Consider the following 12,889-nt stretch of genomic DNA (forward strand, 5'->3'; position numbering starts at 1 on the left):
AATCATTATCAATAACAATTAATTTCAAAGGACATTCTATGTAAAATTCTTTTTCACATAAAATCAGTTCTTCCATTTTCATTGTTTGGCATGTGGTCAAAGTGGACAAGAAGAAATAGAAGAAAGGGTCTATCTTTAATGTTTGTACAGGTTTATATCAGTTTTATACATCATTATCTGAATAGCATCCATCCAATGGCAGCATGTTCCTGGTTTAAAAAAAATATCTGCAAAAGTCATCCAGTGCAATTTATGTTTATGATTAACAGATTATATTCTCTTGGGGGCAAGGATCACCAAATATGTTCTACACATAGAAAACAAAGGAGAAGGCCATGTCAACTCCTGAAAATAGCAACGCTGTTTTTCTATGTATGAGTGTGTATACACGCATGCACACATACAAGCAACTGTACCATATAGAGCTTTAGAGTGAGAATCTATTTGGCTGCTCCGATTTATTACTTTGTGGAATATCTGACTAACATAATAAAGCAGTACTCCCTGACCAGGTTACCCTCCTGGAATGTTTTGTGGCAGTCCAAGGGAGAAAACTGTAAGTTAATTTAAGCTCCTCCACCCCCACAACACACACATACATAGACTGACACATGCATTCACCCCCATTTAAACTCTAAAGGGTGGGGAGTGCACACTTTGGAAACCTAGGTGGCTTTGCAAACTGGCACTTTCCGGACTCAGCATGCATCCTCTAGTGGAAAGTGACAAAGGAGAGTTCTCACTCTCAGCTGCTGGCTGCCTGCTGGCGACTGCCGGCTTTTTCAACCCTGTTTCCCTGGAAACTTAGGTTACAACAGAGAAAATTAGGTAAAGGTAAGTTGGTGGGGTTGTTAGCACTCATTTGATTTTGGTTTTTTTTTTTTTAAGTATCTTGAAACAGCAATGGCACCTCGCCACTGAGTTGCCAGCTTTAAAGGCCACCACTGGTCCTTCATTCCACTGAAAGAGATCCCATGAAGGCAAAATAAGAGCCAAAGATGGGATGATTATTTTTGTAAGCCCTGATTATTTGCTACTACTGTACAAATATATATTGGACAAGACTCGGTAGCCATTTGATATCGGCGGCCTTATTTTGTATACTGTTTGATTCCTGCGCTGGTTTCTGCCTTCAGAAGTACAACATTGATTCCATCCAGATCTTTATTTCAAGAATTAAATTCAGATATTATACTGAGAAATGTATTTAAAATCATAAGCAAGATCTTGGATTTAGCTTTTTACAAACATCAACATTTTAGTGTACTAGAATAGAATTAACTTGAAAAAAAGCGCAAATACACTTTCCCCCCCTTTATTTTAATATTTCCCTTCCTTGATTTGCTTGTCTATGGCTCCCTTTCTTAGCTACAAGAAACTAGACCATTTATGGCATGGAAGAGTCAAATCAGATCCAGTGGAATAAAGGAATAACACATCTCCACTGGCTGCCGATAAGTTTTCAGGCCCAATTCAAAGTTCAGGTCATTATATATAAAGCCCTACACGGTTCAGGTCCTGCTTATCTTCGTGACCATATCTCCCTCTATGAATGGGTGCAAGTGCTAAGATCTGTTGAGAAGGCCCTTCTCTCACTTCCACCTCCGTCGCAAACTCGGTTAGTGGGGATGAGAGTGGGTCTTCTCAGTGGTGACCCCCCAGCTCTGGAACTCTCTCCCCGGGGAGCTTAAATTTGTCCCCATCTTGTCCACCTTTTGGAAAGACCTGAAGGCTTGGATGTTACAATGTGCCTTCGAATAATGGTTCAACATCTTTTGGTAGGATCTCCAGCACTTTATTCTCAGCCCCTAGCCTTACAGTTTATGTTGGACTAGCCCTATCCTGCTCTATTAGTCAGCACATACCCACTTTTCTTGGCTATTGGTTGGTAGATTTTATTGGTTTTATTGTTTTAATATATTTGATTGTTATACATTTTAATTGTGTTATATTGTAACTTTTTTATATTGGGCTCCGTCTCCATGTAAGCCACCTGAGTTCCTTCGGGGAGATGGAGGCGAGATATAAGAATAAAGATTATTATTATTATTATTATTATTATTATTATTATTATTATTAATATTCTTAACCTGCTGTCTTGGAAGTATCACCAGGGTTTGGGTGAGATATTTATTTATTTATTTTGGGTATTTTTACCCCGCCCTTCTCAACCCCCTAGGGGGGGACTCACTTTAAATGCATGTAACAAAGTACAGCTGTTCAAGAACATTTATTTGAAGCTACCCATCCCTAATGTACAAGGTCAAAAGAGCTATAATGAGCCAGAGTGACACTTTTTTTTGAAGGAGAGATGTTAGATGGTGGTTCTGGATTGTAGCACAAGGACCTCTTTTTATTGTTGTTTATTGTTTTATCCCACTCTCACCCTCCTCTCCTTGCACATGCAATTTATATAGCAAACTACAGAAGTTACGTTTGAAATATCAATCTCAACCTTAATTTTTCCACTCCACATCTTGGCACATTCTCTAAATAATTTCTAACCGGTTCCCACATTCACTTAATTATTGTAACCTCTACAATTTTATCTATATTGGTCCATTGGCAATTTGTTATTTCCACATTGAACATATCAACTATATACTTATACCAATTTGTCCATTTTGTTTTATCTTTCCAACCCCTCACTGAAACAATTTGTGCATACACTATTAAGAATGACTCTTGATGGTGCCAGTGTGGATGAACTCCTAGCTAGAAGGAATACTCTGAGAGAAAAAAGTTTTAAGTTATTTGATTTTCTTTGTATCCCTCCCCTCCCCCTTCCTGAACCCTGGTACCAGGTAACAATGTAAACAGATACCTATTTTAATTCTGCCACCTTCTGGTTGAACAATGTTTTATCTCATAGAAGTTTTCATTGAGCAATTTGATAAGAAAATATCCTGGTGGCAGCTCACAGCAGATGATTCACTTCTAGGCAGAGGAAGATTGCCCTTAAGATGCATTCAAATGTGTTGAATTAGCACATGGTAGCAGGCGGAGGAATACCAGTTTGAAATGTCTCTCGAATAATTGATTCCCTATATGAGAAACTCTAATATGTAAGCCAGATAACTAGGAGAAAACCAATCCCCATTTTCATATTAGGGTTTCAGGGAATGGCAATAATGCAATGGTACAGCACATGCATGGCATGCAACGTATGTTGTTGGCTACTGCGTGCCATCAAGTCAACTCCAACTCATGGTGACGCTCTCATAGAGGTTTCTCGGCAAAAATTTATTCAGAAAAGGTTTGCTGTTGGTTTCCTCTTTCAATGAGAGAGAGGGATTTGCCAAATGTCCCCACTGAGTTTACGTGGAGGAAAGGGTATTTGAAGCCTGCTCCAACATTCAAACCAACTGCATTCTGTGCAAAGTAGTCTCAGTCTGAAATACAATTCTGGCATATCAGTTAAAGGTATGAGATACTACATAATGCTCAGGATTCTGGGAAATTCATATCAGTCAAGGACAGGTAGATAACTTCAGAATGTAGGTCTTGCACTATTGATTTGTCTTGCTCAGTACTGTCTACCACTGGAAAATGGAAGGTCATGGCATCTCTTCCAGACTCCTCAGCCTGCCCTTTTCTAGTCAATGGTTCTCATGTGAGCCCCCAAGTCCCAATTCACCTCTTTAATAAGATGCAATCCTTTTCTGTAATGTTGATTTCATTTTTTTAAACCAGAAAAGTTTTAAAACCAGAAAATTCAGTCCTGAACCTGCTGAAGCAACCTTCTATTTGGTAGTGACTCTCCAGGCTTTCTAATAAAAGACTTCTCCAGCTTTAACTGGGTTGCACTGGTAAGCAAAAGGAGGCTGTGATGGTGAGAAAAACAACTTAACAGCAGGACTTCTGAATGTCTTCAGTTCCTTCACTCCAACATTACTCAAGTATGCAGACCAGTCTTTAAGAAATCTGACTTCACAGTATCTTCTCATGCCTTTATGAAAAAAGGGTTGCTGGTTGAAGTCTTCTGACTATAGTTTCTTGTAGAGTTTGACAGCACAACAAACAGGAGCAGCAGATGTATGAGGAGTTTCATGTTGTCTGCTAAATGCAGCTATAAAGAATACCACCATTGTATGTCGTAGGACTACTTAAGAGTGACCAATTCATGATCATAATTTATAATCATAGAATCATAAAGTTGGAAGAGACCACAAGGACCATCCACTCCAATCCCTGCTATGCAAGAAAACATAATCAGGGCACTCCTGACAGATGGCCGTCCAGCCTCTGCTTAAAAACTTCCAGAGAAGGAGAGTCTATCATCTGCATTCGATTGCCGAACAGCTCTTACCATCAGGAAGTTCATCCTAATGTTTTCATGAGCTGGTCATTGACCATGATAAAGTGAACTTGACTTGACATCCTAATATTTAAGTGGGATCCCCTTTATGCAATTTAAATCCATTGCTCCATGTCCTAGTGTGCAAAGCACATCAGTAGACCAGACTTACTTGGTTGCTAACACACTAAATTTAAAATAAATTTTAATGAATCTTAAAAGCCCTGCAACTCCACAAATTATTACAGGAATAAAAAGAATTACCAATTTATTAGGAAGACTGGTAGGTTCCTGTTGCTACCACTGGTCCATTTAGCATGGTATTTTCTATAGAGTGGCAGCTGCTCTCCATGATTTTTTTCTCCACCTCTAGCAAGAGATATCAGGGATTAATCATGACATCTTTTGTAGGCAAAGCACATACTTTACCATCAAACTATGGCTCTTCAATCTTATCTACGACCAGTCTTTTCATGTGATAGAAGATATATGTTACTTGTCATTAAGCAAACTATCACTTCTGTAAAACATTGGTTAGCATTATTAAGAATATTTAAATAATTTTGCAGTAAGCTAAAAAGTAAAATACCACAAAATAATTCCTATCACTAAAATAATTGATTTTGCTGAATAGTTCTTATTAGGTACAGTGCTATGTTTTGTTTGCAGCCAGGCAACCTGCTGTCTCTTCTGACCTCGACAACAGCACCTGTATTACACCTAGGGCTGTTCAACCTCACATGTTCTGATTATTGTGCTCTGACTGTTAGTTCCCATGGACAATATTCAAGTCATCATGGGTCACTTTGCTGCTAGAAAGCCCACAGTGATGACAAATTTCCCATAGAGTTGTAAAATGTAGTCCATCCTTTGAAAAGGTTGAAAGAAAGACCTTTGGGGAAAGGTGAGACAAAACACAACCCCTCTTTTCTACACTTTTCTGAACCAAGCCTAATATAAAGCTATTCAAGTTTGAAGAAATGCCAACCACTTTTATCACAAATGTTTTGAGGATGAAAATAAGGTTAGTTTAGATAATGAAAGTAGGAACAGACAGCTGAATGCTGAAGAGTATGGATATATTTCTTAAAGGAATTCTGTTAATATATACTATATACATATTATATATTTATATAATAGAAAAGTTTCTTTAACAAATATGAGGGCATGTGCATATTATTTTATCTATTAACTACTGACTTAGAGGTATGGGTAGAAGGAACAATGATTACATTTACAGATGACACTGACAAATATAATATAATGTAATATAATATATTGCATATACATATAATATTTATAAAATTATAATGTAATACAATATAATAATAATATATCATAATTATATATTTTATATGACATGTAATGTTACTAATAATATTACAATATAATGGTATAGTACAATATAGTAATATATAATACTGATATTGTACTATGCTAAAATACAATATATTGTATGTATATATATCTTGAAAGCTGCTCTGAGTTCCCTTCGAGGTGAGAAGGGCGGCATATAAATGTCACAAATAAATAAATAGAGAAAAATCACTAACCGAACTGAAAGAGTGAAATCTGGTGAATGATCCATTGTAGTGGAAGGCTTCCATCTGTAGAATATTTATTTATTTAGTCACATTTATACCCAGCTGTACAGCTGGAAATGTTCTCGAAGTATGTTACATATTGGAGGAGGATGACAACAGGCTAATCCTTGCCTGCGGGTTTATAATCTAACATAATGTGACACAATTGAGAGAGAAAAGGAAAAGGTTCTGCAACCTGATCAAAGACTTTTGGATGAAAGCAAAACCTGATGAAGCTGGCTTCTCAGAATGGCTGGTTCTGATCAGCCTTTCTCCTCTCCCTCAACCTGGTGGAATGGCTTCTAGATAAGTGTTAGAGAGAGGAAGGTCATGCTTTCAAGTAGTTTCCAACTTAATGTGAGCCAAAGGTGAATCATTCATGGGATTTTCTTGACAGGATTTCTGCAAAAAAAAAGGTTGGCCATTGCCTTTCTCTAAGACTGAGAGAATGTGATTTACCCAAGGTCACTGGAATTCCATGGCAAAGCGAGAAATTGAATCCGGGTCTCCCAAACTTCTAGTACAACATTCAAACCGTAAATCTACTTCTAGCCAAAGTGACTCTCCCTTCCCACAAATCCCAAAATATGTATTCTGGAGGCCTGTGAGAGCCTTCTGGAGCAGATTCTTTTAAAGGAGCAGCGGAGAATATGATGACAAAGGGAAACTTCTAGTATGTGAGCAGAAATCTGTTGAACGTAACTCATTATAACAAAGTAAACAAATGGGCTAAAAATAACAAATAACAACATAGACAAAATCTGAATAGACATAGGATGCAGAATATCTGATTTGGTACAAATCTGTGAAAAAATTATCAGGATTTCAGATGCATAAACTGAACCTGAATCAATAGGATGATGTGACCACAAAGTCCTCCTGTTCCAGGGCTCACCTTTAGGGTGTTGCTGCTTACTATGAGTGTTTTTTAATTCTCACTGAAAGTCTGAACATGGTTAACCGATACTGGAATTTTAGAGGTTTTTAGGCGGAGGTAAGGAAAGCTCCTATGATATTTTTGCCACAGGAGTTATTTACAGCTCCTCTTTTCAGTTGCTCTGCCCAGCAATTCCAGGGAAGAGAAAATATTTCTGCCAGACAGTCTCTCCAGCCATTCACTGTCATACAGGGTGAGGCAGCATAAATTCCTTTTTTAAAATGCACACCATTCAGTTGGTTGAAGACGTAGCGGAGCGCTAGTGGTCTCGTTCGAGAGGCGGGAGTACAACGTTTTGTCCTGACACAGTTCAGCTGCCATCATGCGTTGGAACAGTGAGGAGAGTGCTTTCACCATTGAGGCCTACTCTAGTGGATTTGGAGTGGCCGGCCTGCTCTCCAGATTTGGCCCCTTGTGATTTTTTTCTATAGGGTTTTTTGAAATCCCGTGTTTATGTGAACCGTCCAAGGGCCCTACAAGATTTGAAGACCAACATCCAGGAAGAAATTGCCAACATAACGCCTGCTACGCCAGAAAACGGTTTACTCAGTATATGGAGAACGGGGGACGTCACCTACCTAATTTGATCTTCAAAACTACGTAAAACAAAACTTTAGGTATGCCCCTACATTATTAAAAAAATAAAAATTTCTGATTCATACAACGGGTTTTATTAAGTTTTGAAAAAAGGAAGTTATGCTGCCTCACCCTGTACATCTGCACAGAGGAGAATCGTTCTGCAATTTTTATATTCAATAAACTTTATTGTTCTTGTGATGCTTATCTGCTATCAAGTTGGCTTTGGTTTGGTGTGCCTCTATGCATGACAGATGTCCATGAGCTCTAATCCACATCCTTGCTCAGGTCTTGCAAACTCAGAGCCACAGTTTACCATAGCTGAGACAATGTAAACTGAAGAAGTTAAAACCATAAATCAATATAGCTTACTCGCTCTTGTGGTGAAGAAGCTTGACATTCTGTCTAATAAAGCTGTCTCCTTTGTTCCATATCTCTTACATTCAGGAAAGTCCCAATTATTTCTATTGGTGCTGAAAAATCAAAGTGGTCTCAAACATGCAGCAATGCACCAAACTACTTTCCATTTGATTGGGCAGCAGGCAACAGTGACTATAGCAATTTTCTATAGGTTTTACTCATAGATGATCTGAACCAATGACTTGTTCAACAACTAGACTACACTAGGCAAAGAGCTTAATTCAGCAGCATGTTTTACAAGATGTAGGTACATACAGTGATGATTTTAAAATATAGCCAATGCCTGGTTTTCATTTCATTTTCATTGATTTTGTCAAGGTGTGTGCAGAACAGGACCAATATTTTTTTATTATAAACTAGCTGTCCCCTGCTATGTGTTGCTGTGGCCCAGTCTGGTGATCTGGAAAATAAAGTAATAGGAAACTGTTGGTTTCTAATATATGTAATTTCTTTATGCTTGTAGATAAACAGAATTTCTTGTTTCTTTGTCAGTATTTATGAGGAGATTGTCTGGTTTGCCTACTCTGGAACAGGCAACATATATTTAACCTTCTTTAGGGGCCCCTTTCAAATCTATGATACTATATATCTCTCTGTGTGAATCATATATATCTGTCTATATCTATGGCTGGATGGCTCTTTGTCAGGAGGGTTTTGATTACATTTTCTTGCCCTGGTGAAGGGAGTTGAACTAGATGGCCTTAAGTATTTTCTGGTGGTCATGGGGGTTCAGTGTGGGAAGTTTGTCCCTATTCCATTGTTTGTAGGGTTCAGAATGCTCTTTGATTGTAGGTGAACTGTAAATCCCAGTAACGACAACTCCCAAATGTCAAGATCTATTTTCCCCAAACTCCATCTGTGTTCATATTTGGGCATATTGAGTATTTGTGCCAAGTTTGGTCCAGATCCATCATTGTTTTTAAGTCCACGGTGCTCTCTGGATGTAGGTGAACTACAATTCCCCAAATCAATGTCAATACCCACCAAATCTTTCTAGTGTTTTCTGTTGGTCATGGGAGTCCTGTGTGCCACTTTTGGTTCAGTTCCATAATTGGTAGAGTCTTTGATTGTAGGTGAACTATAAATCCCAGCAACTACAACTCTCAAATGACAAAATCAAATTTTGAGTGAAGGTCACTCCTTGGGTTAGTAGGTGTCTTGTGTCCAAATTTGGTGGCAATTCGTCCAGTGGTTTTTGAATCCCACAAACGAGCATTACATTTTTATGTATATAGATGTGTCCTGTTAATTTCAGTGGAGACTACCTGTAGGTATCAGATAGAGACAGTCAATAGTGATACAAAAGGTAAGGTAAAGTTAAAGGTTTTCCCCTTCCATTGAGTCCAGTTGTGTCTGACTTTGGGGGTCGGTACTCATCTCCATTTCTAAGCTGAAGAGTTGTTTATTTATTATTTATTTCGAGGTTTTATATACCGAGTTGGTGTTGTCTGTAGACACCTCCAAGGTCATGTGGCCAGCATGACTAAATGGAATGCTGTTACCCTCCTGCCAGAGCAGTACCTATTGAGCTACTCACATTTGCATGTTTTCGAACTTCTAGGGTGGCAGAAACTGGGACTACCAGCGGGACCTCAACCCGTTACCTGGATTTGAACCTGAAACCTTTTGGTCAACAAGTTCAGCAGCTCAGTGGTTTAACCCACTGTGCCACCGGGGGCTCCCTAGTGATACAAAAAGGAAGATAAAAATATAGTAATTGTAGAAAAAAAGTAAAAGAAAAATGTTATTCAAAACTGAATCTTTCTGTACTATGAAGGTACATATACTCTATGATAGTATGATGCTATTAATAGGCCCTTTTGAAATAAAAAAAGGTTTGAGTCGAACTTTATAGATGACAAAAACATGTAGGCCTAGTGTGCCTCATATTACATTTGCAACATTGCATTTATTTCTGTAATTAAATTATTTTATGTGGAAAAGTAATAAAATGCTATTGTACTCACTAAGTTAAACACTTGACATTTTCATTGCAGAAAATGCAACATTTCAGAAACCTAGATATGTTTATTAATTAGTGATTATTAACACCCAGTAAACAACATTATGTCTTGTAAAAACACAATCTTTCTTCACAGCATGGAGCTGAAATCTATTATTCACTGATTCCATATGCTGAAATACACTCAAATGATCACAAATGACCTTAAACATTAGATAAATGTAAATGAGGACATCATTGAAAATGTGCTTTTGATTGATATCTAAAAGACCAGGTTTGAAATCCTGACAAGAAATGCGGTCCTGCACTCACTATACAGCAATTTAAATCCCACAATATACGGGTACATGGGGAGGGGGAAACCAGAGGCCTGCTTACAATCCACAGAAATTTGGGGTGCTCTGGTTCTTGAGAAAGGCATTAGGTTAGATGTTTGGATCATTTAAATATGTGTCATTATATTAATATTTAGTAGACATATTGCAAAAAAAAGGATTAGTTGCTTTAAACAAAAAAGAGTTCATTCTAACCAACCATTTAGCAGCAAACATATATATATTCTTGCAAATAAAGATGATGACCGTTTTCAAAACTAAATCTTTTCCACTAGATCTTCTGACAGCTAGGATGGTCTGAATGGCATCTTCACAGAACCTTTAGCTATCAACCTTTCTTGTTCAGCCTCCAAGCATATAAATTTTAACCAGCTTAGGTCAGGATGTAATGGGCTTCTTTGATGTAGCAGGTGATAGAGGCCAACTCTCCTAAACCTGAATGTTAACTGTCTTTGAAAATCAAAGTTGACAAGGCAACATGGGTGCTATCAAAGTTACTCCCTCCATCTTGATTTTTCTTAATACAATATCACCACCAAAGTGGTGACTGCATCGAAAACCAATGCCTCCTCCATCCAAAATCTGGAAATAAACCAAGTCTGCGATTCTTTTGTGGGGCAAAAAGATTGAATTCTGAACCTTTTCACCATAATTTCAAATACTAGGGAATTCAGAGCCCACTCTACTGGATCCAGGTTCTGTCTGCTTAGCCAATGGGCGTAACAGTTTGGTTGGACCACTGGATACTCTCCTCCCCAATTGGTTGAAGGGATGAGATGTCTCGCACTTCAGTGTATGTGTTCATACGTCTCTGTTTATGTGGGCATTGGTGTTCATGGTGTTAATCCAGATTAACACAAGTTTGACTTGAACCTCTTTCTGCAGATTGAAAAATGGCGCATACATTGCCCAGCCAGTTCGCCCTGTGCATCCGCTTGTGGTAGACCACAGGCTCTGCACGATCTACCCATTGCAGTGTGCTCCCGAATACCGCAAACTGGCATCAGTTATGAAAACCTTTCTTCTTGGATACTGACTCGGTATTACTTTTTTCAATATCTCCATCAGTCACCAATATAGCTGTCACTTTTGAGCAATCTCATTTGGATAAGGCAGAAGAATAATTAAAATTGGGTTGTTGTAGGTTTTCCAGGCTGTATGGCCATGTTCTTGAAGCATTCTCTCCTGATTGTTTCCTCTCTGGAGCTCCCCTGTGTTTGAGTGTTGTTTTACTGTTATAATTTTGGAACATAAAAATGTTGGACCACTCCAACAACCACCATGCCAGACTACAGGAAGGAACCATAAAAATGAACAAAATCTGGCTATCAGTATTTTAAAAAGTCTAAAATTATAAAAGTAAAACAACACTCAAACACAGGGAACTCCAGAGAGGAAACAATCAGGGACAGCTAATCACCCCTCACCAAAAGATTTCCCCATACACTAAAAACTGCCAAAAAACTGCCAGACCATCAAATGCTAACCAAGGTGGCCAATTGAAACATTCACACCTAGTTCCAAGAGACAAGAGTTCTTTCTCCCACCCTGGACCTTCCACTGATATATAAACCCAAATTTCCTAGTTTCCGACAGACCCCACAGCCTCTGAGGATGCCTACCATAGATGCAGGTGAAAGGTCAGGAGAGAATGCTTCTAGAACATGGCCATACAGCCCAAAAAACCTACAACAACCCAGTGATTCTGGCCACGAAAGCCTTTGACAATACATAATTAAAATTCCTGTGATGAGAGCTGGCTCATGGAACTGAATATGTACAAGCAAGCATCAGGTTCAATAGCTTGGAAATGTAGACTGACTAAACACACTCCTGACTAGAGAGTGGAGTTTTACCCTCCTGTTCTCAAGCAGAAAACAACTTTAAAGTGATGTATCTGCTGTAACGATTCTAAGATGCAGGATATATTGAACTGGCTCCAGGTGACTCTTTTCTTTGTTCTCATACTACTTTTCCTTAAGAAGGTTAATTTTATTTAAAAACAATATGCAAAAAACACAGAGTATCTTACCAGCTTGAAACTGCTTTGGCTCTGAACACTCCCGCCTTTTCGTTTCTTCTGATAATATCACTTACATCTATAACACATCTGTTAAGAATCATCCATTCAAATAAATAACTAATTGCACTTCAACTATTCTTCATTGGAAACATTATAATAGAATCTTCAATTTTACATGTATCTAGAAAACTGGTGTTATTATGAAACACCTATCTACACATAAACACATACATTTTTACTTGATTATATAAATTGGTTATTGTTGTTGTTATTATTATTAATTTTACGCAAATCACATATATTTTACTATAGTTCTTACCTTGATCAATTAAATCTACCAGACCTATGGTTTGAAGGTATATGATCCAGCACCCTTGGTAAAACAAGGCAGGTCAAGACCAGGACAACTGCCTAGATAAGAGATTGTTTTTAATTCTATTGGGTTCATCATTCTCTCTCAGTCTGACCTACCACACACACTTGTTGATAGGAGAACAATAGGTAGGAATATAAACATTTTGGAGGAAAGACAGGATATAAATAAAACAAACAAATACACATTCATGGAAAGAAGAGTCTAAGCTTGAAATGATGTGTTATAAGCAATGATATAGGCTGGAATCCTGTAACAACGCCTTAGTTACTCTATATTGTGTATAAGAAATCCAAAAAAACTCAGTCGACATATTGTATATATTGTAAATTTATTCTTATTGAAAAGGAACCATCCTCTCTTCTTAGTAGAGTGGTAAAAG

At 37.9% G+C, this 12,889-nt stretch overlaps 1 protein-coding gene across 3 annotated transcripts in view; it reads right to left on the bottom strand.

The window, feature by feature from the left end:
• The window catches only part of CAMKMT (calmodulin-lysine N-methyltransferase), a 281,839-nt gene that overhangs the window by 25,849 nt on the left and 243,101 nt on the right, over positions 1-12,889 (bottom strand). For 2 of the 3 annotated variants that reach the window (XM_060754396.2, XM_060754395.2), the window contains one exon: positions 12,144-12,210. The exons of the other annotated variant lie outside the window; for it this stretch is intronic. In XM_060754396.2, coding sequence (XP_060610379.2) covers positions 12,144-12,210 — 67 coding nt within the window. The remainder of the gene's footprint in view (positions 1-12,143; positions 12,211-12,889) is intronic. 3 annotated transcript variants of the gene reach the window in all.

Source organism: Anolis sagrei, chromosome 1, assembly GCF_037176765.1.
Source record: "Anolis sagrei isolate rAnoSag1 chromosome 1, rAnoSag1.mat, whole genome shotgun sequence".
In the NCBI taxonomy this organism is placed as follows: Eukaryota; Metazoa; Chordata; class Lepidosauria; order Squamata; family Dactyloidae; genus Anolis; species Anolis sagrei.